Consider the following 27,733-nt stretch of genomic DNA (forward strand, 5'->3'; position numbering starts at 1 on the left):
ATAAAACTGCACTAATTCTACCTGAGACTACTATTTTTATTTTAAAAAAAATTTGTCACAACAAATATTGACTTTGTTTCATTTACTACTGTTTACTGCTCTTTATGGTGTATATATATATATATATATATATATATATATATATATATATATATATATATATATATATATATATATATAATACACAAAGATTTAATCTCTTTATTTTTTATTATTATCTTTGCTCTACAGCATTTTTTTTGCATGTGCCTAAAACTTTTGCACTGTGTATATAATATTAGTAACTGAAGTTAGTAAATTGAGTAACACTGTCTAAGCGCTAGCTGGTTAGGATAGCTTGTTGGTTAGGTTGCTAATCTTGTCTAGCTTGTACACATCAACAAATACTAAAGTTTGTGGTGTTAGAAAGTAAAAAAAAAAAAAAAATTGTAACTATGTAGCTTTTAGTCCTTCATCGGGAACATTCTTCTGTACTCATCATAAAAGGCAGCAGCTGATGAAGCCTTTGTCAGCTGGGCTCTTTCACCAGAACTGTCTCAATCTGAGTTAATTGCTACGTGGGAGTTCACTTGCTCACATTTATGCAGGTAATAAATGATTTAGTTAATTTGTCCCTTGTGGACAGATGCGGCTTTTTAGGGAAGCATAATTACTGCATTACTTGACTACGCATAACAGTGTCAAGGTATATTATTAGCATATTAGTATTAGCATCTGCTTACAGATACATTGGTGTCAGTTGGAATAAAAATAGTCAGGAAAATAGACTATCTATTAGATATCTATGTCCTCCTATCTCCTTCCAAATCATTTTCATACATGTGCTTCACTTCTGATTCCATGTGCCTCTGTTTTTTTGTTGTTTTTTTTTGAATGGCCTTTATGTTCATGGGTATTTCCCCAGAAGTTTAATTACCATAATTATTGTAATTTAACCCCTGCTGCAGAGTCTTACGGCCATTTTATTTTTACAGAATTGATCTAAAAAGCGTTTTTAATGTACTATGCAGTGACGAATAATGACTACAATATAAATCTCTTTTATATTTCTAACCTCCATGTGTGTTTAGATCTGATTATATAAGAACATGGGATTCATCAATCATCAGCTGAGGTAGAAGGATGAGTTAGTGGTGCTGTGTGTTATTATATTACCATCAAGAGAGGTGTATGGGAAGGACATGAATGGCTCCAGTGATTACATTTATTGACCGGCAGGGATTTAACTACATTTTATTCCATTTGTTACAGAGCTCCAGCTCTTCTTACTCATTATTGATTATGAATTGTGTTCTTCTGGTGGTGTGAGAGTGGGTAGTGAACGTGGGTTTCAAAACCTTTCATTGAGAATGAAAAGATTTCAACAAGAAGTCACCGAGCTTCGCTTTCTCTGCACGAGGAAAAATAAACTATTTGGAAAATACCATGTCATGTGAAACAAAGTGAAGATATCTGTGATGTACCTCAAATTAGTTGCTAACTTGTCAATATTCCATTTTTAACTTTTCTGTGGGGAAAATTTGTTCCCATTTTCTCCCAATTTAATCACTTGCCAATTCTCACTACCCTGGAACATGGATAGCTGTGGCGTCTTCAGGATTTAAACTCGCCATCTCCCAATAAGAGTGTGAGAGCTATTTGCTATTTTAAAACTTGTTTTGACAATGTTTTAGCACCATCAGTGTTGATTACGATATCGATTAAGAATGACAGAACATTGTAATAATGAAAAAGGATCACTGAGTAAGTTTAAAAAAAAAAAAAAGAAGAAGAAGAAAGAAGAAGCTATTCAAATGATAAAATCCAAGCCAACATCTTATATCATACAGCACAGGGGTTTCAACAAGCAAACTCCGTACATACAGGGCAGCAGTGGGAATCGAATCCCCAACCCTAGCCCCGGTCAGTATGTGTCGAATCATGATTATTCCCTTGTGGTTGCCATATTTAGGTGATAGATTCCTCACCTAGATAAAGGTAACTGCTGATTCCACTTAACCTGGCAGAAATCATATATATATATATATATATATATATATATATATATATATATATATATATACACACACACACATTGTAGATTGATTGGCATTTCCAAATTGTCCGTAGTGTGTGAATGTGTGTGCAATTGTGCCCTGTGATGGATTGGCTCATCGTCCAGGGTTTCCCCTGCCTTGTGCCCCGAGTTCCCTGGGATAGGCTCCAGGCTTCCTTGCAACCCTGTACAGGATAAGTGGCATGGAAAATGGATGGATGGATAACTAGGTAAACTCATCAGTTTGTGAATATTTGAACATGTGAATATTATAGGTTATAGGTAAGACAAAATTTCACATGATTCAGAAATCATTTTGCTTTAGCATAATCTTTTAACACAACATATATGCAGGACAGCATTAACTTGCTAGCATCTTGACCTGAACTTAAGCACTCATTACACAGTCAGAAGCATCCTGTAGGGGTCCTGTGATCACTCTTTGTGGTGACAATCCACTTATTAAAATGAAACGTTAATCCCTTTACAGTTATTGCAACCAATATGCACAGCAAATGAAACACCTCTCTTTAATGTAGTCAGTCCCCTATTCTGTCTTCAAAACGGCAGTTACTATACAGCATGGCATTACATGAAATGCTAGCACAAAAGCACCTGGGACACTAATGCTGGCTGCCAGAGGTTTATATTAGTTCTAGTATATTATTGTCTCTATATAAAGAAATATTGAACGAGAGGCTGTTGAGAGAACGACTGCTTATAGCTCCTATAACATAAGCGATAACAGGAACTTATGTCTCGCTTACATACCAGAGCATTATCCCGTGAAATATTTACCTTAATAAATATAAAATGGAATTGTTGTCAAATTGAAGTTGTATAAAAACACTCAGGCCACATCACACCACCCAGTCGTTGATTATTTTCCTGTAACAGAGCACCTTGATATGTTTTATCCCTTATTTACTGATGTTGTATAAATTGTTGGCTGGCCATTACCATCACTACAAATTGTATTACAGATAGACATGCGCAAGTTTTTTTTATTAGTGCATCATTTTTATTATTACACAGAATGATCGAAGCACTTCATAAATAGATCTCTTCAGACATAAGATTTATATAATATAATATACTCTGTTCCAACGAATATCTACATACACAAGGTGCTTTGGTATGCAGCAGCGAAACAACAAATGGAAAGCATTAGTGGAAAGTACGACGTACGTAAAATATTTTCCCCCTGTTCATCCAGTCAGCTACATAAGATAAGAGAGGCTTGTATTTTTTAACTGAGACTGAGACTTTGGACAATGTTCTACTGGAATATTCTGCTACACTATCATATTATGCTCAGGTACTGAGGGGCATCATTGTTTCTGTTCCTTCTCCGCCACTCTCTTCGCCTTGTTTTGAAGGTACCGAAGTTTTCCTTCTTCAAAACGCTTCTGCTCCACTTCACCTTCCAACTGCAGAGAGACAGAGAGAGAGAGACATAGAGAGAGAGAGAGAGAGAGAGAGAGAGAGAGAGAGAGAGAGAGAGAGATTACTACTTATAGTACATGCACACAGATGTGAGACAGTGAGGTTTCCGGTAACACTTCATTTGAAGGTCAGCTTATGATATTTCTAAATCAAGCTGATGGATGATGTGCTGCTTGCAATTATAATCAGGATGAAACTTTAAAAGCTGCATGTAATATATGATTATGCTTTAAACGTGGAAGGGTTGACACACAAATTCAGACTAACAAATCCAATGTCTTTAAAACAACCTCAAATTAAAAGTTCAGCACACTTGGACTTAGGCACACATAGACAGTGAATGTATGAGAATGTGTTGAAAATGTCAACACTGCTATGAAAACCGCAAGAAATTGAAAGAAACCTGTCAGAAATGTCACCTTTATGGTGATGCGGGCGAAGTTCTGCACTTTTCTAGGACTCAGACACGGAAAGCCCGGAGGCACTAAGGAAATATTGCAGCCCAAAATAAAACAGCACTGGCGTTTTGCCAATAAAAGCTAAAAGAAAGATATATACACATCTTTCATATCAGGAGTTGAAGTGTATAAACAACCCCTGATAACATTACAACTATATATATATATATATATATATATATATATATATAAAACACAACTATACATACAGTTGCAATCAAAATGATTCAACCCCCACTACAAATCAGGTTTATTGATTGCAAAAAAAATTTGCAACGAACAAATCAAACAAAAGCAACTGAAATAGTTCAACACAACGAATGCTTCAAGTGGTTTCCCCAAATTTCTCCAGTTTCAAAATTATTCAACCCCCCTAATAGAAACCTTCACAACAGCACAAATATGCAAAACAGTTGTTGTCTGAAGCACACCTGATGCAACTAATCAAGGGCTTCGTTAGTTGCACCAGGCATGCTTGAGCTGGAACATATGAAATACCTGAACTGTCTAGGGGCAGAAAATGTATGAAATACCTGGACGGGGCAGAAAAATGATGCTATCAACGGCTATCAAGCAGATTTCTGAGAAGGCAGGTTGTGGAAAAACACTCGAGTGAGCACAGTAAGGCACGTACTAAACGCTGAAGTTTTCCATGCCAGAACTCCAAGACGCATACCACTACTGACCCAAAAGCACGAGAAAAGTCGGCTCCAAGTCATATAAATAAGCCACAGATGTTTTGGGATTCTGTTCTGTGGAGCGATGAAACAAAACTGGAACTTTTCGGCACGATGGATCAGCGGTATGTCTGGAGAAAGAAGAATGAAGAAAGAACACTGGCTACAGTCAAGCATGGTGGTGACTCAGTGATGCTCTGGGGCTGGTTTGCATCCTCTGGCACTGAAAACCTTCGGTGTGTGGAAGGCGAGATGGATTCAGTGAAGTATCAGGAAATCCTAGGAGAAAACTTCATGCCATCTGTGAGGAAGCTGAAGCTTGGGTGTCATTGGACCTTCCAACAGGACAATGATCCCAAGCATAGCTCAAATTTCACCAAGGTTTGGTTGCAGCATGCAAACCCAAGACTATTACTGAACTGCAGGCCATTGCTCTTTAGGAATGGGTTCCTCAGTAACACTGCCAGAAGCCATGCATCTCGTTTGCAGCAGGTCATAACAGCAAAAGGGCGCTCTACTAAGTGCTAAAGATGCTTGCCATGAAGGGGCTGAATAATTTTGAGACTGGAGAAATCATTATAAGTTGCATTTTCAGTTGAATTTAGGGAAACCACTTGAAGAATCTGTTGTGTTGAACTATTTCTATTGCTTTTGTTCATTGCAAACAGCTGAAAGTCTGTAAACTTTGACAATAAACCTGATTTGCAATGAGGGCTGAATAATTTTGATTGTAACTCTACAATGATGAGCCATAACATTAAAACCACCTGCCTTTGTGCCACCAAAACAGCTCTGACCCGTCGAGACATGGACTCCACAAGAGCTCTGAAGGTGTGCGGTGGTATCTGGCACCAAGACGTTAGCAGCAGATCCTTTAAGTTCTGTAAGTTTCGAGGTGGGGCCTCCATGGATCAGACTTGTCTGTCCAGCACATCCCACAGATGCTTGATCGGATTGAGATCTGGGGAATTTGGAGGACAAGTCAACACCTTGAACTCTTTGTCTTGTTCCTCAAACCGTTCCTGAACAATTTTTGTAGTGTGGCAGAGCGCATTATCGATGCTGCTGAAAGAGGCCACTGCCATTAGGGAATTCCGTTGCCATGAAGGCGTGTACTTGGTCTGGAACAATGTTTAGGTAGGTGGTATGTGTCAAAGTAACATCCACATGAATGCCAGGACCTAAAGTTTCCCAGCAGGACATTGCCCAGAGCATCACACTGCCTCTGCTGGCTTGTCTTCTTCCCATAGTGCATCCTGGTGCCATCTCTTCCCCAGGAAAGCGATGCACATGCACCTGGCTGCCCACATGATGTAAAAGAAAACATGATACATCAGACCAGGCCACATTGTTTCATTGCTCCATGGTCTAGTTTTGATGCTCATGAGAACCTGAAGTTTTGGAGATGCTCTGACCCAGTCGTCTAGCCATAACAATTTCTTCCTTGTCAAAGTCGCTCAGATCCTGCTTCCAACACATCAACTTCAAGAACTGACTATTCACTTGCTACCTAATATATCCCAACCCTGGACAAGTGCCATTGTAATGAGACAATGAATGCTATTCACGTCACCTGGCAGTGGTTTTAATGTTATGGCTGATCGGTGTATAGCATCTTTGTATGCAAAGCGCTGAAAGGTCAGTGTCATGTGCGTCAATTTTCTATTTTGGTGAATTGTTAGTGGTATAAATATTTCAGATTTCCTCCCGATGACAAACTGACATACCAGTATATCATTATACCACTAATCCATTTCAAGAATTTTTTGTGTTTTGCATAGTGGTTTGGATCTCACTTTGAAAAACAAAGCCAGCATGGATGTTTTATGTACATTATGATCATTCCCACCAAATAGGGATGATTATTCCAACATCCACACTACATTATGCACAGTGATACTTTTCATGTTGTTCCACTAAGCTGTGCATTATGCATCTGGAGTTGTGCTGAAACAAGATTTCAACTCAGGAGGAACCCACACTTGTCACTTGAAGATTGGAACCCTAACTCTAACCCTCGGTTTTCTAGTTTTGTAGCCCATCTGCACAACATTTGACATGTCCTGAGTTCAGAGATGCTTTTCTGCTCACCACAGTGGAAAAGAGTGGTTATTTGAGTTACCGTAGCCTCCTTGTCAGCTCAAACCAGTCTGGTCGTTCTCCTCTGACCTCTTTCTTCAACAAGGCATTTTCATCTGCAGAACTGAGGCTGACATGATTTTTTTTTTGTTTTTCACAGCATTCTGTGTAAACTCTTGAGGCTGTTGTGTGAAAATCCCAGGATCATCAGTTTCTGAAATACTCAAACAAGACCATCTGGCACCAATGACCATGCCACAGTCAAAGTCAGAGAGATCACTTTTTTCTTTTCATTCTGATGATTGATGTGAACTTTGACTGAAGCTCTGCATGATTTTATGCATTATGCTGCTTCCTCATGATTGGATGATTGAAAAATTGCACGAATGCACAGGTTTTCTGAATAAATTAGCCAGTGAGTGTATATTCTAACATTAAATTTAATGGAGGAAAGGCACCATGGGACTTATTTTTTTATTTTTTATTTGTGCACTCGTATAAATCATGATTTTTACATGATTTTTTTTTTTATCAAGACCCAAAGTGATAAAACACTGTATGCCATGTGCTATGAATGTCCTGTCCTATAACATAATCCCTAATCTGGACTTCAGTGAGAAATCATGCCATGTCTCTTCTTTCTCATTTAAAGGAGTTCTACCATGGACATTTATAAGGTCTATAACATCAGTTTTGGAGCTGAATTAATCCCACATGTTTCTTACCTGTTTATAAATGATTTGAGTGTCATTCATAATCACCCTCACTTAAGGGAATGTGAAATTCCACAATCTAAACGATGAAACAATGCTGCTTAATTCTGGACAGTAGTTTTTCATAGCTGCCCTCTGAAGCATGGATATTCTCATCATTGGCTATAGGTCACTAGGCAGTCATGCGCAGCAGTGGCAGATGGCAGGAAACCTCCAGGAAAGAGCTGTGCAATGACATATCAAGCAGCCTTTTGCATGAGGACAGTGGCCTATATGAATCTCTTGCTAAACGAATCTCTATTTTGAATGCATAAGTGAAAGTGTTATTAAATATATACAGAACAGACACAGATGATAAGTATGTGTGATAAGCAGTTTATGCCAACTCAGAAACCATAAATACACAAGATAAAAGATTGACATATTTGGCCATTTTTATCACTGTATGTTAACAATAAAACAAATTAACACCAAAAGCCTATGCTGTACAGCCGAATACGAGTCTGGGCATTACTGCTAGAAGCACTTCTGCTTTAAACAAAAGGAGATTAGCTGTTGCCAAGCTGGTTGCCTGGAGCAGAACATAGGTGAACTCCCCTTTAATATCAAAGCTCATCGGAAAAAAACTCTCCATCCCACGCTACTGCAGCAGTAAACAACAACAACAACAAAAAAAACTTGAATGAGACGTACATCAGATTGGAGAAAAAAACAATGTGATCTCAGTGACTTTGACCGTGACATGGTTGTTGCTGCCAGACAGGCTAGTTTGAGTATTACAGAAACTGCTGATCTCCTGGGATTGTCACGCATAACAGTCTCTAGTGTTTACCCAGAATTGCGCAAAAACAGAAAAACAAAATGAAAATGTCTTGTTGAGAGAGGTCAGAAGAGAATGGACAGACTGCACTCAGGTCTCCTTCGGTGAACAGTGGACTAGCTCAACAAACAGACTTCATATAAAAAGCATAATGAACTTTCTTTTACTTTCACACTATCCGTTGTTACCCAGACGAGGACGGGTTCCCTTCCGAGTCTGGTTCCTCTCAAGGTTTCGTCCTCATATCATCTTAGGGAGTTTTTCCTTGCCACCGTCTCGCTCAACAGGGATAAATTCACACACTTAAAATCTGTATCCTTTATTTATATGTTTCTGTAAAGCTGCTTTGAGACAATGTCCATTGTTAAAAGCGCTATACAAATAAAATTGAATTGAATTGGTTTGAGCTGACATGAAGGCTACAGTAACTCAAATAAGCACTCTTTTCGACCACGGTGAGCGGAAAAGCATCTCATACCACACAGTACACCGAACATCAAGGCAACTACTGTACAGTACAGTGGGCACAGCCTCACCAAAACTGGACAGTTAAAGATCGCAAAAACTGGAATACCCTATAGATCAGTAGATTTATTTTACCTTAAGATACATACATAGCCTACTAATGCACATTTCAAACACAGGCTTGGCAGGTTGTGGTTTGCTACTTGAAGTAACCTGATGTTGATTAATTTTCTATAACAGAAGCTCTGACAGAAGTACCATTTAAGACAGAGGTTTTATTCCATGCGCAGTACCAAAGCTTACAATCACAAGGGTTGAAATGCTTACAAGTACAGGGTAATTAATCCTTAATGTCATCGACGAAAATACTGAACCCAGTGGTGAAGGTGGTGAAATGACTTTAAGAATATAAATACAGTTATATTCTTTAATAGTTACTTAGACCATTTAGTGAGCAGGATGAGTAAAGAACACAGCTTCTGTGACAAAGTACTTGTCCTCTCATCCTATCTTTAGAGTCAAGCTGCATACGTGTGACAGTCATTTGCCAAAAAGAGAAAAGTCTCCTCTTTATCCCATGCTCTCTCGCCTTGTACAGAGCATCATCTGACCTTGAAGGAAATTCATCTGGGGCTACAGGCTACACTGCTGCTTGGGAAATGCAGGTCAGCCATGATTGTCTTGAACAAATTGAATTCAGTTGGCGCACAGTGCACTTTAGACAGGGGAAATGCCTGGCATTCTTCAGAGGCTGTGTGTGTGTGTGTGTGTGTGTGTGTGTGTGTGTGTGTGTGTGTGTGTGTGTGTGTGTGTGTGTGTGAGTGAGTGAGTGAGTGAGTGAGAGAGAGAGAGAGAGAGACACTATCCCTTATGACAGTTGATAGGAAAGGGAAAATATCATCTGTTAAAATTCTGATTAAAATCAAAATGGAAATTAAATAACTGGGCTGGTAAATGAGGCTGATAAAAGTGTAAATAAACACTTTGGTGGGCTGGTGTGGTACAACCTGATATAAAGAAGAGTTACTGTTACCACCTTGAAGTTTGTTTTCCTAGAGCAGCACATCCCAAATTGATTTATTCCTCTTAAACCACAGTTGGATAACTGCATGAACAAGCAGGGGTACCGGTGTTCCTAATAAAGTGGCCGGTGGGTTTATATACTCTATCTCTATATCAGATTAAATGATATGATCGGATCTGCTGTGAGAAACTGCAAAGCATGAAAAAATTTGATTTGTAATAACCCACAAGCTTCACACAAGCAAGCCCATATTATCCAATTGTACACTTAATGAGATTTTGGTGCTCAGCGTCAGGTGATGCCACAACACTGTTTCATACTGGTTACTGAACGTTAAGAGTAACCGTGGCCTCGGCTTCAGATTATTTCCTTTACTGATTTCTCTACATGATCTTGCTTTGTGGTGTAACATACAGTCAACACAGGAATTTGTGATTTTGCGATCGCAGAAATATTCGCAGGAGCTTGCAATTTTTCAAAATTAATGCAGATTTTCCACAGATTATGCCCAAGACATGTGACATCATCACAACACAGCCAAAGCCCCCTTCCACGTCGAACATGTGTACAGCTAAAAGGTCTCATTTACCAACAAATATCAATGTGACAATTTTGTGCAATTGCAATTTCGCCAATTAAAGTCATTTTCTGTAAAAAAAATAAATAAATAAATAAAAAAACACAAAAAAAAAACCCTCTGCAAATTGCATGGCAAATTTTTTAAAAAGCTGCAACACAATCAAAAAAACACCACGAAACCCTGTATGGACTGACATTGTTAGTGAGCAGTGCTAAGACCAATGGGTGTGGTTGAGAAGCATACCAACACACAGAGCTTTTTCTGCAGCCGAAGAGTCCCCGAAGCGCAGATAGATGCCGTGTGGCCTCACAGCAGGACGGCTTGTTTTCTGTTGCACGGAACAGGTTTGGAATCAGCGAGGGCCACCTGACCCGGTGCCGCATACAAATTCACACCAGATAGAACTGACGCCGAATAGCCCTGACTATTAATTAGGGCAATGGATGTGGTTCTGGGAGGGGTCCTGTGGAGGACATAATCATCTCTTGCCGCAAAGCCCCTGAGCCTTTTGGCTCCTTAATTACACAAATTAACGAAGGAAGCCGCTTCAAATGAACCAAAAGCCCCAAAGTGGCAGCTTTATTCAGTCACAGAGGCATTTAATACAACACTGATTTGCAGAGATTCCTGGAATGCAATTTGATGATTATTACGCTTTTATAAAGGTAATAAGTACACACAGCAAATGTAGAGAAAGAGGTGAGCAAGCTATCGTAACCAAGCCGATCATTATAATCTGTAACGGACCACAATAAACAAACAAACAAACAAAGAAAGAAAAAAGGAACCTGTGACTATGCTTAACTGAATGGGTTCCTGGAACCCATTTTTGAGAACCAGGGGTTTAGGATTCCTGATGATTGACCTGGATTCAGAATATTTATTTGGGCTTTTCTCTCTTTTTTATTATTATTATTTTTTTTTATACTGTACCTTTATCATAGAACCGTACTGTCATTGAATCTTTCCTACTCTTCTTCAGATTTCTACATTTTGTCTACACTCCTTGATCACTATTCTTGATCCTCCATCCATCCATCCATCCATCCATCTTCTACTGCTTACTCCTTCTTCAGGGTCACGGGGGAGCCTGGAGCCTATCCCAGGGAGCATCGGGCACAGGGTGGGGTACACCCTGGACAGGGTACCAGTCCATCGCAGGGCACAATCACATACACACTCACACACCCATTCATACACTACAGACACTTTAGACACGCCAATCAGCCTACCATGCATGTCTTGTCATGTTCATGGAACGGATGTTTGTGCTCCATTTGTCCTACCTTTTACATTTTGAGTTCTAGGTGTTGTATCTTTGGAATACCTGATGGAAATGCACCAAACTTTACTCAAATAATCCATCGAATGTGTTGTCTATTGCTGGTTTTAGTTCCTATACTTCAAGCATTGACTGCTATGTCATCTAACCCATGCTACTTCACTATAATTACTGGAATAGCCTACGTAAAATATGCCATGTTTATACCCTACTGCTTCTGGCTTCCATGTGTTACAATCCTGTCTGTTTGACCCTTGTAGGATAGATCAGGTTCTGAATAAAAGTGCATGTGCATCACAATTCCGAATGCCTGAAAAAAGGAATATTATTTAGTCACGTACACAATCACACAGAGAAAGCAGTCTAACTAAGCCATTAAAACCCTCAGAGGAATTTCTGGATCAGCTCTTGCCGGGAAAAAAAGGCTTTTATGCCAAGGGTGACTAATTAGTCTAATTAAAATAAGAAAGACATTTTTAAATCACATTTAATGAATAGTCAAAAAAAGAACCACAAGTGCTGTTGTATCTGAAATCAATGCACTGTCTAATACATGCTTATGAATATCGTATTCAGTGCTGTTGAAAACCACGAATCCAACGAGAACATGTACAGGGCTTTCAAATCTAGTGCATCTGGTATAATCCGTACGAAAAAAGCATGCCATATATATGGTGTCATATGATCAATGGATATGTTACTTGAACGCCCCAGACGATGCATTCAAAGTTTCCCCATCTGCCACTGCAACCACATAATAAGTAACATTCTCAATGCAATGCACTCTTTTTCTTAGAGCTACTGAAAGTGTCACACAAATTAAAACACATCATCTTGCTGCACATGGTCTTGGTTACACCAGAATATTTCATTCAGGCAGATCTACTAGTGTTAAACGTCTTCATTTTTCTCTCTTGCTGGTCTTTCCAGCTTGTCCTGACATTTGTAAATGTCATAACAATTGTTTTCTTTTTCACTATTAAGCACAGGAAATCCAAATTAGGGACCGTATTCAGAGTGACAGGATAATAGGGCCATATGAAAAACATCATTTTATTAATTAAGACTCAAATTAGAGAATAGCGCCTCATAAATAGCCTACGTCCATGCACACGTTATGATTTCATGACCTCGATTTTGTATCTAAGTGCAAGTAACTGTTGGAGCACAACATAGAAAAAATAAAATGCAAAATAATGCGTGTGCTGGATCAAGTGCAATTTTATCATCTTCTGAATAATTATGGTAAAAGCCATATTGTTAAAACAAATTTGCACTAATTAATTACAATTAGGACTATTCATGCAGCAAAATATTGACAATAGGCTAGACTGCTATTAGATGTTTCTTTCAATGCTTGCCATCTTGTCACTCATATATCTGGATTTTAGTCTTTTTAATGGTTCAGTTTAAAATTGTCTCCTGCTTTTATGTTACAGCAAGTAATATCAAGTGAAATATGTAATGTGTACATGTAATATGTAATACAGTCATGTGAAAAAATAAGTACACCCCATGTCAAGTAGTTTTTTGACATATTTGGAAAAGCAAACATTTGATCCTCTTTGAAACAGTGTCTATTAATAAAGGCGTTACACTCGGACACAATCGAATGACACAGAAAATTGACATTTTGTAGTCATTTTCACAATTTAAATGAACAAAAAATACAGATCAGTCACATGGAAAAAGTAAGTACACGATTGGGTATCAGTGATCAGAACCTGCTTAGGGAGTGCAGGTGGAACCTGTCTTATTTTAAACTGTCATATCTAGTGTCTGGTGTTCCTTTTGTTATTAATGTGCGTGGTGTCATCATGCCAAGATCTAAAGAGCTCTGTAAGGCCTTCAGACACAAGGTTGTGGATGCCTATGAGTCTAGCAAGGGATTTACAAAGATCTCCAAATTATATGAAATAAATCATTCCACTGTAAGGAAAATCATCTACAAATGATGCAGATTTCAAATGGCTGGCATTGTGTCCAGGACTGGCCATACCAGCAAATTCAGTCCAAGAGTAGACCGTCGGATGCAAAAAGAAGTCTCCAAGAACCCCAAAATTTCATCACAGGATCTGCTATTAAGTCTTGCAACTGTTGGTGTCAAAGTGCATGCTTCTACAATCAGAAAAAGATTGCACAAATTTGACCTGCATGGGAGACGTGCCAGGAAAAAGGCTTTGCTGTCTAAAAAGAACATTAGAACAAGACTACAGTTTGCAAAATGAACATGTAGCCAAAGACCAGACCTTTTGGAACAAAGTGCTCTGGACAGATGAATCAAAGATACAGTTGTTTTTGGCCACAGTAACAGCCGACCTGTTTGGCGCTGAGCAAAGACAGCTTTTCAGGAGAAGCACCTCATAAGAACTGTGAAGCACGGTGGTGGAAATGTTATGCTTTGGGGTTGCTTTGCTGTTTCAGGGACTGGACAGTCATTGATTCAACTATGAATTCTGCATCATATCAAAGAGTGCTTGAAGATAATGAGAGGCCAACTGTACAAAAGTTGAAGTTGTACTGAAAGTGGACCTTTCAACAGGATGATAATCCTAAACACACTAGCAAATCCACAGAGGAATGGGTCAGAAAGAAGAAATGGAGGGTTATGGAATGGCCTAGACAAAGCCCAGATTTGAATCTCATTGAAATGTTGTGGGGGGATTTGAAAAGGGCAGTATATGCAAGAAACATCTTGCAACTGAAAGAATATTACATGGAAGAGTGGTCAATAATTCCAGCAAGCCGATGTCAGAGACTGGTGGACAATTATGCAAAACAAGAAGTTAATTCTGTTAAAGGGGGCAATACTAGCTTCTGTGGCCAAGGGTGTACTTACTTTTTCCACAGAAGAATATCACATCTATTGATATTTCTGTTGAATAAATGATTGAAAAAGCTCATTTTCCTTGTTGTTTTGTTCAAGTATAGCAACTTCATTAATAGGCACTGTTTCAAAGATGAGCAAATGGTTGTTTGTCCAAATATGTCAAAAAAGCCAACAATTTCCATGGGGTGCACTTATTTTTTTCACACGACTGTATGTACAATGTAATATGTACATTATGTAATATCAAATGTAATATAACAAGCTCAAATTACATTTGGCATTACAGGGAAAAGAATAGATAGGCTTCTTTAGTCTGCATTTTCTACCCCAGTTGCTGCTGGGTTTGAAATCAAGTGCTTGGGTTTAAAGACAGTGGTCTTGATGCTATTGAAATTCCCTGTTTTGGACAATTCTACTAAAGAAAAATCTCGCAAGCACGCAGGTGATTTGCATAATCTGAATGTGGCGGCAAGAAAATTGACTTAAGAGTGTGTGTAACCCAACTCTGAACACGAGTAACTTTCCCTATGTCTCCATTGACTGTACGTATCACATACAGCCCAGAATGTTCACGTTCATGTGGATGATTTTTAAACTTCCACATCAATTTATCTATTTCTTCTCTGGACAGAAGTATAACAGATTTTGAGACTTAGCTGGTTTATTCCATAAAGATATTCTCACACAAGGCTGCCTCGGTCACATTATAAAGACGTTCTTCCACGCGTCTGTGTCCCTTTATGGGAGTATAGTAGTTTCATGTAATGACGATCTGCTTACAGTAAGGTGATAACTTGCACAGTGATGGAGAAATGCCAAATGCTCTGGACTGTCTCAGCATTCCCACTGCTGAAGCCTTTCTCGCCTGCCAAATATCAATACTGGCACAGTAGCACTAAATAATGAAAGGCAGGGTGGAATAAAAAAAAAAAAAAAAAGGGTACCTGGATATAAATTTTAATATGGTCTTATAAAAGCAGGACTTGCAGCTTCTGTTGTTGAAACGTAAGCAGAAACAGTGTTTTTGAAGCAAATTTTACTAAGTTAAATGAACTTTTCCAGTGATGGTGGCAGGCTTGTTCCTAATCTCATGATGTAATGTGTATTTCCAATACCAATAATCTGTCCATATGCATGCTTTCTTTCATAACATGTTCTCGAATGACATAATTAAGATGATTAAAAATATGAAAATTATTTAATGGCAAATATACTACAATATAGCTTTATATGTGCACAGAAAGAACTAAAATTGCCTCTCTGATTATAAAATGTCATAGCAGCAGCACCGCGATACATAATGTAGGGAATCAGCGCACACTTTAACCTCATAGTACATACACACCGCATGAGCTGTGCCTAAAAATAAACATGAATTTCACTTCGCGGCCCAGAGGTTGCTACGGTAACGCAACTTGTTCCGTGCACAAGGGACCAGATATGCCAATCGGTAATGGGTCCTGAAAACATGCTGACTAAAAGGAAGAACAAGAAGAAGTTTTCTGCTTTTTTTCTTCCTCGTTCTCATTTCTCCATCATGTCTTGTTGTTAAAATGCTGTCCCGAGGAGAGCTTGATTATAATGCTGGCTGTAAAAAGGCACAAGCGCAGCCCTTCTGAGTGATCCCTACTGTGTTTCTGTGCTCTAACCATTGTGTGCATGTGGCATTTGAGGTTAGCTGGGTTGCCGTGACCTCCCTCTATTACTCTATCCTTTTCTACCCAGAGGGCTGCACTGCGATCCATCCTTGTACCCATCCCCCTCCCTTCCACTCATCCCACAGTCTCCCTCTGTGAAGCGCTAAAACGGGAAAGGCTAAAAATAAACCTGGATCTTTCACTTGCGAGGGTTGAAAAGCACCTGAAGTCAAAAAATAGCTGCTGCAGCCTCGTACATGTACTATTTATAATCTGGAGCACACTTACCAATGGCCACGATATGACAAGCTCAATCAAAGGAAGGGTGCTCAGCCAGTTTCCACTCTGAAGTATAAAGGCCTCTAGGGAATATGCTTTTAGATGCAGTGTTGCACATCTATTTTTATACCAATTGTGTGTTTAGAACTCAATCTGCACATGCATCGCCGAGCAGTGTTTCATGTGCTGTTTTAATATTGCACATTGTGGTCACTCTTGATTTGGATCAGGGCAGGGATGAGACACACAACTACAAAGCCTACCGACATAATGGTTCAGTACTTGGTATAAAAAAGATCAGAAATTTGGCTACCTCTAACATTAAAATGACTTCAATTCTTTATGAGAGGTACAATACGCTCCAGTAATATTGGCACACTTGGTAAATATGAGCAAAGAAGGCTGTGAAAAAATTGTCTATTGTTTAACCTTTTGATATTTTGTTAAAAAAAAAAAAAAAATCAAAAAAATACTCTGATCTCATGGATATCAAACATTTGCAAACACAACACAGGTTTATAAAAAAAAAAAAAAAACTTTGTTAATTATAGGTGTGCAACAATTATTGGCATCCCTATGAATTCATATGAGAAAAATATATTTGAAGTATATTCCCATTGAAATTTTACATTTTTTTAGTACACCTGGGTGACTAGGAACAGGAAATTGTTCAACCATGACTTCCTGTTTCACAGGGGTATAAATATGAAGTAACACATACGCCAAATTCCCTTAGTCATTCATAACAATTGGTAAGACCAAGGAATATAACTGTGATGTGTGGCAAAATGTTGTTGAGCTTCACAAAAAGGGGAGTGGCTATAAGAAAATAGCACAAGCATTGAAAATGCTCCAGTTCCAGCTAACTGGAAATGTTATGAATCAACCTGGAATTGGACATGTGTCTTTATTGTCTCAACGCACTGTGAAGAGGATGGTGCGAGTGGCCAAAAACTCTCCAAGGATCACAGATAGAGAACTGCAGAAGTTAGTTGTGTCTTGGGGTCAGAACGTCTCCAAAACTACAATCTGAAGTCACCTATATCACCACAAGTTGTTTGGAAGAGTTTCAAGAAAAAAGCCTCTACTCTCATCAAAAAACAAACTCAAGGATCTTCAGTTTGCCAGACACTACTGGAACTTCAAATGGGATCGGGTTCTATGGTCAGATGAAACCAAAATAGAGCTTTTTGATTATAAACACCAGAGGTGGTTTTGGCACACACAGAGAGGTAACCATATGGAAAAGTACCTCATGCCCACAGTTTAATATGGTGGTGGCTCTATATTGTTTTGGGGCTGTTGTTCTGCCAGAGGACCTGGACATTTTGTTAGGATACATGGCGTAATGGTCTCTATCAAATATCAACAGATATTAAATGAAAACCTGACTGCCTCTGCCAGAAAGCTTCAAATGGGCCGTGGTTGGATCTTCCAGCAGGACAATGATCCAAAACATACATCAAAATCAACAAAAAAATGATTTACTGACCACAAAATCAAGGTCGTGCCATCGCCATCCCAGTCCCCTGACTATAAACACATAGAAAACCTGTGGGGTGAACTGAAGAGGAGAGTCCACCAGCGTGGACCTCGAAATGTGAAGGATCTGGAGAGATTCTGTATGGAGGAACGGTCTCAGATCCCTTTTCATGTATTCTCCTACCTCATCAGGCATTATAGGAGAAGACTCAGAGCTGTTATCTTGGCAAAGGGAGGTAGCACAAAGTATTGATTAAAGGGTGTCAATAATTGTTGCACACCGATATTTAACAAAGATATATTTTTTAAATAAATCTGTGTTTTGTTTGCAATTGTTTGATATCCATGAGAGCAGTTTGTGAATTTTTTTTGTGAAAAGTTGAAACAATTTTTCACAGAATTCTTTGCTGATATTTACCAAGGGTACCAATATTAGTGGAGGGCATTGCACATGATGGAAAACCGACTTGCATTAGCTCTTGAAACCAAGAGTTTTCACCAGTAGTCCAATGATAAAATAGTCTTAGGTTGCAGTAATATTGGCCTTAAAATAGACACACAGTTGGCCTAGTGTTACAATATATCTCTAACAATCTGTCAAAAAGTATAAGATGTTGCTATTCACATTTTCTAACAAAATATGATAAATCTGTTATTGGCCAAAAGTATATACACTGATCAGCCATAACATTAAAACCACCTGCCGAATACTGTGTAGGTCCCCCTTGTGCCGCCAAAATAGCTCTGACCTGTCGAGACATGGATCCCACAAGAGCTCTGAAGGTGTGCTGTGGTATTTGGCACCAAGACGTTAGCAGCAGATCCTTTAAGTCTTGTAAGTTGCGAGGTGGGGCCTCCATGGATCAGACTTGTTTACCCAGCACATCCCACAGATGCTCGATTGGATTGAGATCTGCGGAATTTGGAGGCACCAAAGTCAACACCTTGAAAAAAACATGATTCATCAGACCAGACCACCTTCTTCCATTGCTCCATGGTCCAGTTCTGATGCTCATGTGCTCATTGTAGGCATTTTCGGTGGTGGACAGGGGTCAGCATGGTCACTCTGACTGGTCTGCAGCTACACAGCCCCATATGCAGCAAGCTGCAATGCACTGTGTTCTGACACCTTTCTATAATGGCCAGCATTAATGTTTTCAGCAATTTGTGTTACAGTAGCTCTTCTGTGGGACTGGACCAGCCGGGCTAGCCTTCGCTCCCTAAGCGCATCAATGAGCTTTGGTGCCCATGACCCTGTCGCCGGTTCACTGGTTGTCCTTCATTGGAATACATTTAGTAGGTACTAACCACTGCATACCAGGAACACCCCACAAGAACTGCTGTTCTGGAGGTACACTGACCCAGTCATCTAGCCATCACAATTTGGTCCTTGTCAAAGTCGCTCAGATCCTTACGCTTGCCCATTTTCACTGCTTCCAACACATCAACTTCAAGAACTGACTTAGACAATAACTGCCTAATATATCCCACTGCTTGATAGGTGCCATTGTAACAAGATAAACAATGTTATTTACTTTACCTGCCAGCGGTTTTAATGTTATGGTAGATCGTTGCTTTTAATTATGCCTTAATAATATGCAAATATTTCTTACCAAAGTAAAGTAACAGTGAACATTTACTGTCTAAATATGTGTAGGCCATCATCAGAAATATTAATATATGTCATATCAGAACTTTGGGAAACTTTATTTGGTCTCCGATTAACTGTATTTCTGTTCTTTTCTTTTTTTTTTAGCACAATGAGCTATAATGTCAGTTTGCACCCATTAAACCCAAACCAACCAAACATAACAGTGGATAAGTTGAAAATGAGTGATGGGTTCCTATGAAATCCAGCAAGAGATAGTAATAACCCTGATTACTTTCATATGACATCAGGTTATGTGAAAAGAATAGACAAGCTTGGAACTCGGTAGGTGGCAAAAAAAAGGACTGAAAATTAACACGGTCATCAGGTGGCTATGCTTTCTCGTAGCCTCTGAGGCAACCTTGTCTGCAGAATACTGTATGCTAAGTTTACAATGTAATAATTAAAGATATATTGAGGAGTAGCAATTTATTAATCAGAATAGAAAGCTAAATTTGGTAGAAAAAAATAGAAATAGTCGTCAGAAAAAAAGGTTAGCCACACAAAAGGGCTAGACAGCATAAGTAAAGATGTGTCTACAGTTAAGGGCTAGAAAATGGTCTTGGAAAATTTGCAGTATCCATATCTCCCCAAAGTTGATTAAGTGCCCAAGCATATCCTCGCAATCCATTCTACAGTCTGCGGAGAACCAGCAAATCACTAGCAAACCGTTAATGGATTAATGGAATCATAGAGCCAGAGGAAATTGTTATTAATGGGGTTTTTGAAAGAAATGAATAAGCAACTGTGCTTTAATCCTCATAGGAATGCAGCACTAAAGCCAAAAGGGTCAAAGCGTATAATAAAGTAGGTTCGAGTCACTATTTTTCATCAGTGTGTCACACCAGGCACTTGATTAAGTGACTACTTAATCAAGTGACCACTGGGTAATAAAGAATTCTCATATCCTACCTTCAGGGGAGGCACAGGCAGTGGCTTGTTTTGTTTGTCCAGGGAAATGTAGGTGAAGAAGGCAGTGACAGCCCGATATTTCCCCTCCTCCGTGTCCGCCAACTGATCAGCATCCACAAACACCTCGATCTCCATTGACTTGTTACTAGTAAAAGTCATTCTCCCGGATACTGTGATCACACAACCTGCAGGGGTGCCACAGAGTCAAGCATTAGGCCAATTTATCTTCATGGCCATTGATTATTGAGAGTGAAATGTGTATGTTTGTTGCATGGCAGTGTCTGTTTCCGGGAAATCTGTTATGTAAGGAAAAAAACACGACCGGACATGCTGTTATAGGAAATCAATCAACGAAAGGGTGGTGTGATTATTTTACAATAACTGCATGTCTCAATATGTTTTCTTCCTATTATACCATAGCAATTTGCCAATGCTAGCATTATTTTTTTTATTTATTAAAGAATGACACGTTATACTTTTTAATCCTTGTTGTGCAACATCTGCAAAACAAGCTAGTTCATGTTATCACTTACACTATAGCAGCTGTAAACTACTCTTTTTTTTTCTCTCTCATGAAAGTAATGAGGCAAACAAATGACAGCCTCCATCCTCCATCTAAAAGACTGTCATGTGTCATAAAAACGTACAGTTTGATTATTACAAAGTGCTGCCAGTGGATTCTTCCAAAAATGCTAATCACAGAAAACGTCACCATATCCACGATTACATTTGTGTGACGTATCCATGATACAAGTCCTGATGCAAGTTGTTACAATAGAAACAATAACGTATTAGAACGAACGCCATTATACAAACCTGTGATTTGTCTTGCAGGCTGCACTACTGTCCGAGCAACACCTTCTGACCAATCAGATTCGTGAACTCAACAGCTCTGTGGTGTAATAACTGGCAATGTACAATAAGGTGAGGACCACAGCGGAACACAGCCTTTTCATGCCAACATGTGCAGCCTGGAGACTTTGTAAAGCAGCAGACTTGCTTCAAACATAAACACATGGTCTTACTGATAAAATGTTATAGCCTTCAGCATGGAGAACCAGTGATTTTGTGCAGCTGGATTGCGACGTCATGTATGCGCTCTCAAAGGAGAGAGCATGTGTGGGAGCGCGCGTGTGTATCCTGACAACACTGTGTTCACTACCAGGAAAAAGCAGCCCCTTCCAAAACGCCCAATTACTGTTTGTAGCTTCACGGCTGCCCACTTTGATCTTATCATCCAAGGGTTTTTTCCCCCCGTCCTTTTTCCCAAAGCATCACTTTGGCTCTTTTATTTTTCCATTACACAGGCCCCGGAACTAACTGCCCTGCGTCAGTACCTGCTCTGTGAAACACATCTCTGTATCTGTGAAGACACTTCATTACTGTATTGCACTTATAATGGATGCTGACTCACATAAATATAAAAATATTCATTTAGTGGAGTGCTGTATAGAGTAGTGCATTAGCCAAATTATAGCTTAAGATTCAGAATCACTACTTATAGTGCCTAAAAGAGGCTATTTCAAAGAATTTCAATAATGTCATTTAGGAGAGTAAAACTCTTATATCTTTGATATAAGGAACATGATGGAATATGGTGTAAAGTATGTCTCAATATTTATTTCCATGGAAACTTGGAAGGGAGATGTTTTATATCTATAGCCTATATATCATGTAGTCTACAAGGTGTCCTAAAAGTCTCCATACATAGGGGACTACATATGTTTACCAGCACCATGCCGGATGTGCCTTTTCAGTTGATGTTCATGGACGTCCACTTCTCGGTTGGTCCGCAACACTTCCAGTCTTTTTGAATTTATTAATAAGTTTAGAAACAGTGGCGTTTGTGATGTGCTCACCGTGTTTCCTGTTAAAGTCCATCGCATCTGAATCTGAATACTGTATCTGAATACATATACATATACACACACACACACACACACACATATATATATATATATATATATATATATATATACACACACACACACATATATATATATATATATATATATATATATATATATATATATATATATATATATATATATATATATATATATATATATTCACACACACACACACACACACACTATATATATATATATATATATATATATATATATATATATATATATATATATATATATATATATATATATATATATATGACTAGGGTTCTGTAAAATAAATTCCACGGCCCCCTTCAGCACAGATTTGATTTAATTAATACAATCAATCAAATCCAAGTATTCAGATATTTAGCTCATTATTATTCTAACCTGAATAATAGTACTTTGGTTATTTATTGGACCCCTAGAGGTTTTTCCACCAACAAGTCATCACTCAAACATGTTAAAAACTATTAACATATAACTACCATTCAGAATTCAATAATAAATGTAATAAGTTGGATAATGGAGAACTGAGATTTCCAGCAATTTAACTTTATTTCAAAAACATATGGGAAATGCTTCATGAACCTCACTTTGAGAAACGCTGCTGTAGACCATTCCTGTTCTCTCGGGGTGACGTGCCTAGGTTCCCAAACTAAATTCTCCAATTACTAAAGTTACAATATACTGTCCTTTCTCCACCTTGTCTCTCAGTTTTGCTTTCATAACTACTACCTCATGTTTCACCAATTAAGCAAAAATAGGTCTGGAGAGCAGATCTGCGGCGCGAGAGAGCTTCTTATTAGTTGAGATCACATAATGAATTGGACTCACCAGGGAACCTGGAGATTTCTTACACTAATTCAGTTCAGTTGTGTCAGTTTGATTACTTGAATAAAGAGCAACTCTTATATAGAACATGATCAACATCAAGTGTCTCTCTTAGTTTGTATTGCCATAGGCCTTTGCCAGAGGTAAATAACTGATCTTGATATGAATCTTTTAGCTATGGGGATTTTAGTATTCTTGCTTTGTGGTATGACATTGTTAAAACATGGTGAGTAGTATAGACCATTACTGCAGTAATGTAAAAAAAAAAAAAAAATAAGCACTTTCCATTCATTATGGGCCATTGCACTCCGCATTTTACGGCTGAGGCGTAAAACTATTTATACCGCAGTGCGGTTGAATTCTCCAATCTGAGGGTGTTGATTAGCAGCTGTTGAACAGCAGCTCGGACGCTACACTGTAAAACGTGAAAGCCCCGTTAAGCTATGTGAACTTATTTCTTCTCTTTAACTCCAATTGTCATGACAAGCTTTGGAAATTGAACGAGTGTATAAGTTTTCAAAAATGAAACTTAAAGTAACCCCTTGTCTTGGTTTGTAAAACTTGTACAAGGTAACTTTTTGAGTTGAAATGAAGGTTATCTTCAAGTTGAACTTGGTGAACTTTCGTTACTAAGTTTAACCACCTGAAATGTCTTACAGTGTATAAAATTACAGCTGTATTTCAAAAGGTACATTTCTTTTAATGCGCTCATTCCAATATCGTTTCTATAGTAATAACTAATTTACAGGGACTTGTATGGAGGATAATCTACATAATGTAGGCCTAATAAAAACAGATTAGGGAAACATGTTTTTATTTAACATAGAAATATATCTACTTGTTGATATGGTGAAGCTTAATGTAAGGACATGTGTATTTACACTTTTTGGGAGGACATTACATTACAACATTTGGCAGACACCCTTATCCAGAGCGACTTACAATTATCTTATTTATACAACTGAGCAGTTGAGGGTGAAGGGCCTTGCTCAAGGGCCCAACAGTGGCAGTGCTGGGATTTGAACTCACTACCTTCCTATCAGTAGTCCAACGTTTTCAACCACTTCACTCCAGAGTCAGAGTTTTGGAACAGTCCGTACGTTTTCCACTACAGAAGCTCTTCTGGTTGAAGTACAGTAGGCTGTGCTTTCTGGTTAACATGTGAGATGCTGTGGTTTGTTTATTTCTTCATGAGAGAGAAAAAAAAAAGTCAGGCTAGTGAAGGAATGACACTTTAAAGCGCCTATAACTTAAGTGATAATAGGAATTTACTTTAAAAACCTTTTACAAACCTGAAAACGGACTATGCTCATTGAGAATCTTTTTAAAAAATTGCTGAGGTATAGAAGGAATAAACCCCCATTGTGAACTGTTTTCCTATAACAGCACACCTTACTGTATCGTGTTTTATTCCATATTTAATGCACATTTTCTTACTTGCATGACTAAGTTAAACACATTTAATATGCTTAAAACTAAACTACATTTGAGTTTTCAGCAGTGGCGTATACCCTGCATGAGCTCTTACTGCTGCAACGTTGTTGGATGATGGCAAACAGAGTGTCATAACACATTTCGCTTGAAATAATGCACCCTAAAACTATATGCTTCAACGAGGCCTTCGAGAAACGCAAATTAAACAGCACTGTCACCCAATCGATCTTTCCTGCTTTTCAGAAACACTTCTCTCAAACTAATGTATACAGCAATCTCCCCTTCCAAGCAATGTTCAGGATAAATGGCTATTTCTGCCAACATGTTTAACAGAACATAAACAGTATGACATCTGTGTTGTACTGTGTGTGTGTGTGTGTGTGTGTGTGTGCGTGCGTGTGTGCGTGCATCTGACGATAATGGACACCGAGACTTTTTTGGAAACACTGTACACAGAGTGAAGATTTCTGAGGAGCGTCTATATTTCATGTTCATTACATGTCCATGCTATTATTACATGGGCATTTTTTAAATTTAAAATAAAAATCCTTACCTTCTTCTTTTTATGTTCAATAAAATGAATGTCAGTGCTTCTGGGCACATGCCAAACAATTGGTATATTAATCATGTGAACAAATGTGACTACCTTATAGACAACTTTAGACAAAAGCAATGGAATATTAGTCAACATAAGACTCAATTATTATTCATCTACACTCACTTGTTCTGTATGAAAGTAGAGCTGGGTTCAGGAAAAAGGCTTTGAGAGTAAAAAAAAAATGGAGATCTTTTTTGGCAAACAACCCCAAGCCTTGGCATTTTGTTGTTTTTTCCCCCAAAAAATAACCACCATACTTGTAAAACCATACAAAATTTTGGCATATTGTGTTTGATTTCTTGACTTCTGCTCCACTGAGTAGAACAAAAGAGGAGCTTGTGAGATTCTCCCACAACCCCGTTTGGAAACGTCGTGCACCCACCCCTAGTTTGGGGAATCTCTGTCTTAAAGATGACAAAGTGTGGTTGTTAAAGGATAATTCATACAATTTGTCAACTGCAGGTGTAATATCGCTTTAGTTACTGCACTGTTTATGACAAAGATTTGTTTATTATATCATTATATCATGATAATGGAAAATACTTCTTTGTAATTGGGTGGGAGATTGGCTGTGTATTATTTTCTTATATCAGGACGCTTATAATGCCTTGGACTTCCGACTCAGTGGTCAACGAGAACAGCTATATTTAATTTGATATTATTTTATAATCATGTTATTGTTAATAATCCCCAGTTCATCAGTTAATATATTTTCTGTTATAGGCAGAAAGTAAGGATTTTAATTACACAAAGAGTAAAAAAGAGTATTTATATATACTACACTGCATGGACTTGTTAAATTAACCAGGCTAACAACAGAGCAAGATATTAGACGCTTCTCATTATGCGTTCTTATGTGATCTTGCGTCCTTGTGTACTCGTTCTACGTCATCATCCACCACCAAAGTTCAATTTCAATACTCAAGAACGCAAGCACAGAGGACGCATGAAATTAACCGGATATGTTCTTGAAATCAAGGATGCATCAGATGCATCAAATGCAGACTTGAGCACACCTGACCCATAAATAAATTTGAGCGTCTTTTTAAGAACAATAACCTAAAGTCGAATTTGTCCCTCAGAAGTGTTTTTAATTAAACTACGCTAGCTTCCATCCTGAGGCAACGGTAAACTCCTTCGCTTAGTTATTAGTTATGGTGAGGTTGCACTAGCAAACCGTGAGCATATTACATTAAAATGTACTTAATTAACCAGCTGAAACATATTACTGAAGAGACGATGGTATATGATGATAGATGATAGAAATGTGTTGTCCTTCCGAGTACGTTCTTTCAAGGTAGCCTGGTAAGACCAGTCGTCACAAGAAAGTCCGTTCTTAGAATTGAGATACAGCCAATGCCCTCTGATATGTAACCATAGCAACAATCATATAATAATAACCTGTAGGGGAGGGGAACTAGAAAGGAAGCAAAGTGTGTGTATATATACACACACACACACACACACACACACATATATATATATATGTTTTAGAATACTTTAGTGTTTATGGGGGAAAAAAACAGACTGTACAAAAAAACATCACAACATCACCATGTTGTGGTGTTCTTTGCCTCCACCTCAACCATGTATCCTAATATACAGCATTGTATACACTATAACCCAACATAATGATACACACATTACTACCTAACTAATAGTCCATCCATCCATTTTCCATACCGCTTATCCTACAGGGTCGCGGGGAACCTGGAGTCTATCCCAGGGAGAATGGGGCACAAGGCATGCCAATCCATCGCAGGGCACAATCACACACCCATTCATACACTACGGACACTTTGGACATGCATGTCTAATGCCTATCATGCATGTCTTTTGACTGGGAGAGGAAACTGGCGTAAACTCCGCACACACAGGGTCGCCGTGCGAATCGAACAACCCTGGAGGTGTGAAGCGAACGTGCTAACCACTAAGCCACCATGCACACCCCTAGGTAACAGTCTTTTCTAGAATGGTATGGATAGTTTTTCAACGATAACAGGAAAGAAATTTGATCTAGTCTGAGAATATTGACATGTGCCCTTGGTTTATAATGAATACTATGAAAACTACTACCACCAAAGAGTTAAAAAAAATCTTTTTTTTCTGTGGTCTGCCTGTGCAGCGAGCAATCTGATAACAATCTCCTTGTGAAACAGGTGGCAAAAAACAGCAGCGTGTGCAGTAATTTATATCTATTTAATTTTCCACTACCTCATCTGCTTTGCTTACCTAATATATTCAGAGGCTCTGCTAGACGTGTGCTTTGTGTGTACTGTTACCCATCAAAACAGCCCTGGAAGCATGATAGATATTGTTTCAAGAGACGTGATACTGTAATTTGGAAATTGTAAAGGACGATACTGTTTGGGTGTCTGAGATATAAAAATAACCAATGCCTGTTCCGTGTTAGTCGAGCTGCTTATTTCAGTGGCTGCTGTCGTGCGGCAACAAACGCACAGGAAAAACTTTTTATCAAAGCTGGCATCTAGGTACGAGAACTTCGCTGCCTAGAGGTAATTTGGATCCGAAAATAGGTTTTCTGTGTAAAAGATGATATGTGCGAGACCTCTAATGGCAGATGTGTATTGTGTGTGAGCATATGTGT

The 27,733-nt window shown here is 38.5% G+C and overlaps 1 protein-coding gene across 3 annotated transcripts in view; it reads right to left on the reverse strand.

Annotated features, from left to right (window-relative positions):
• Positions 1-3,292: 3,292 nt before the first annotated feature.
• acot7 (acyl-CoA thioesterase 7) overlaps positions 3,293-27,733 on the reverse strand; it is a 90,983-nt gene continuing 66,542 nt past the window's right edge. For all 3 annotated transcript variants that reach the window (XM_017467144.3, XM_017467145.3, XM_017467146.3), the window contains exons 9-10: positions 20,368-20,552; positions 3,293-3,465 (exon numbers count right to left, since the gene is read on the reverse strand). In XM_017467144.3, coding sequence (XP_017322633.1) covers positions 3,367-3,465; positions 20,368-20,552 — 284 coding nt within the window. In that variant the 3' untranslated portion in view covers positions 3,293-3,366. The remainder of the gene's footprint in view (positions 3,466-20,367; positions 20,553-27,733) is intronic.

This window comes from Ictalurus punctatus, chromosome 5 (genome assembly GCF_001660625.3).
Source record: "Ictalurus punctatus breed USDA103 chromosome 5, Coco_2.0, whole genome shotgun sequence".
Classification (NCBI taxonomy): domain Eukaryota; kingdom Metazoa; phylum Chordata; class Actinopteri; order Siluriformes; family Ictaluridae; genus Ictalurus; species Ictalurus punctatus.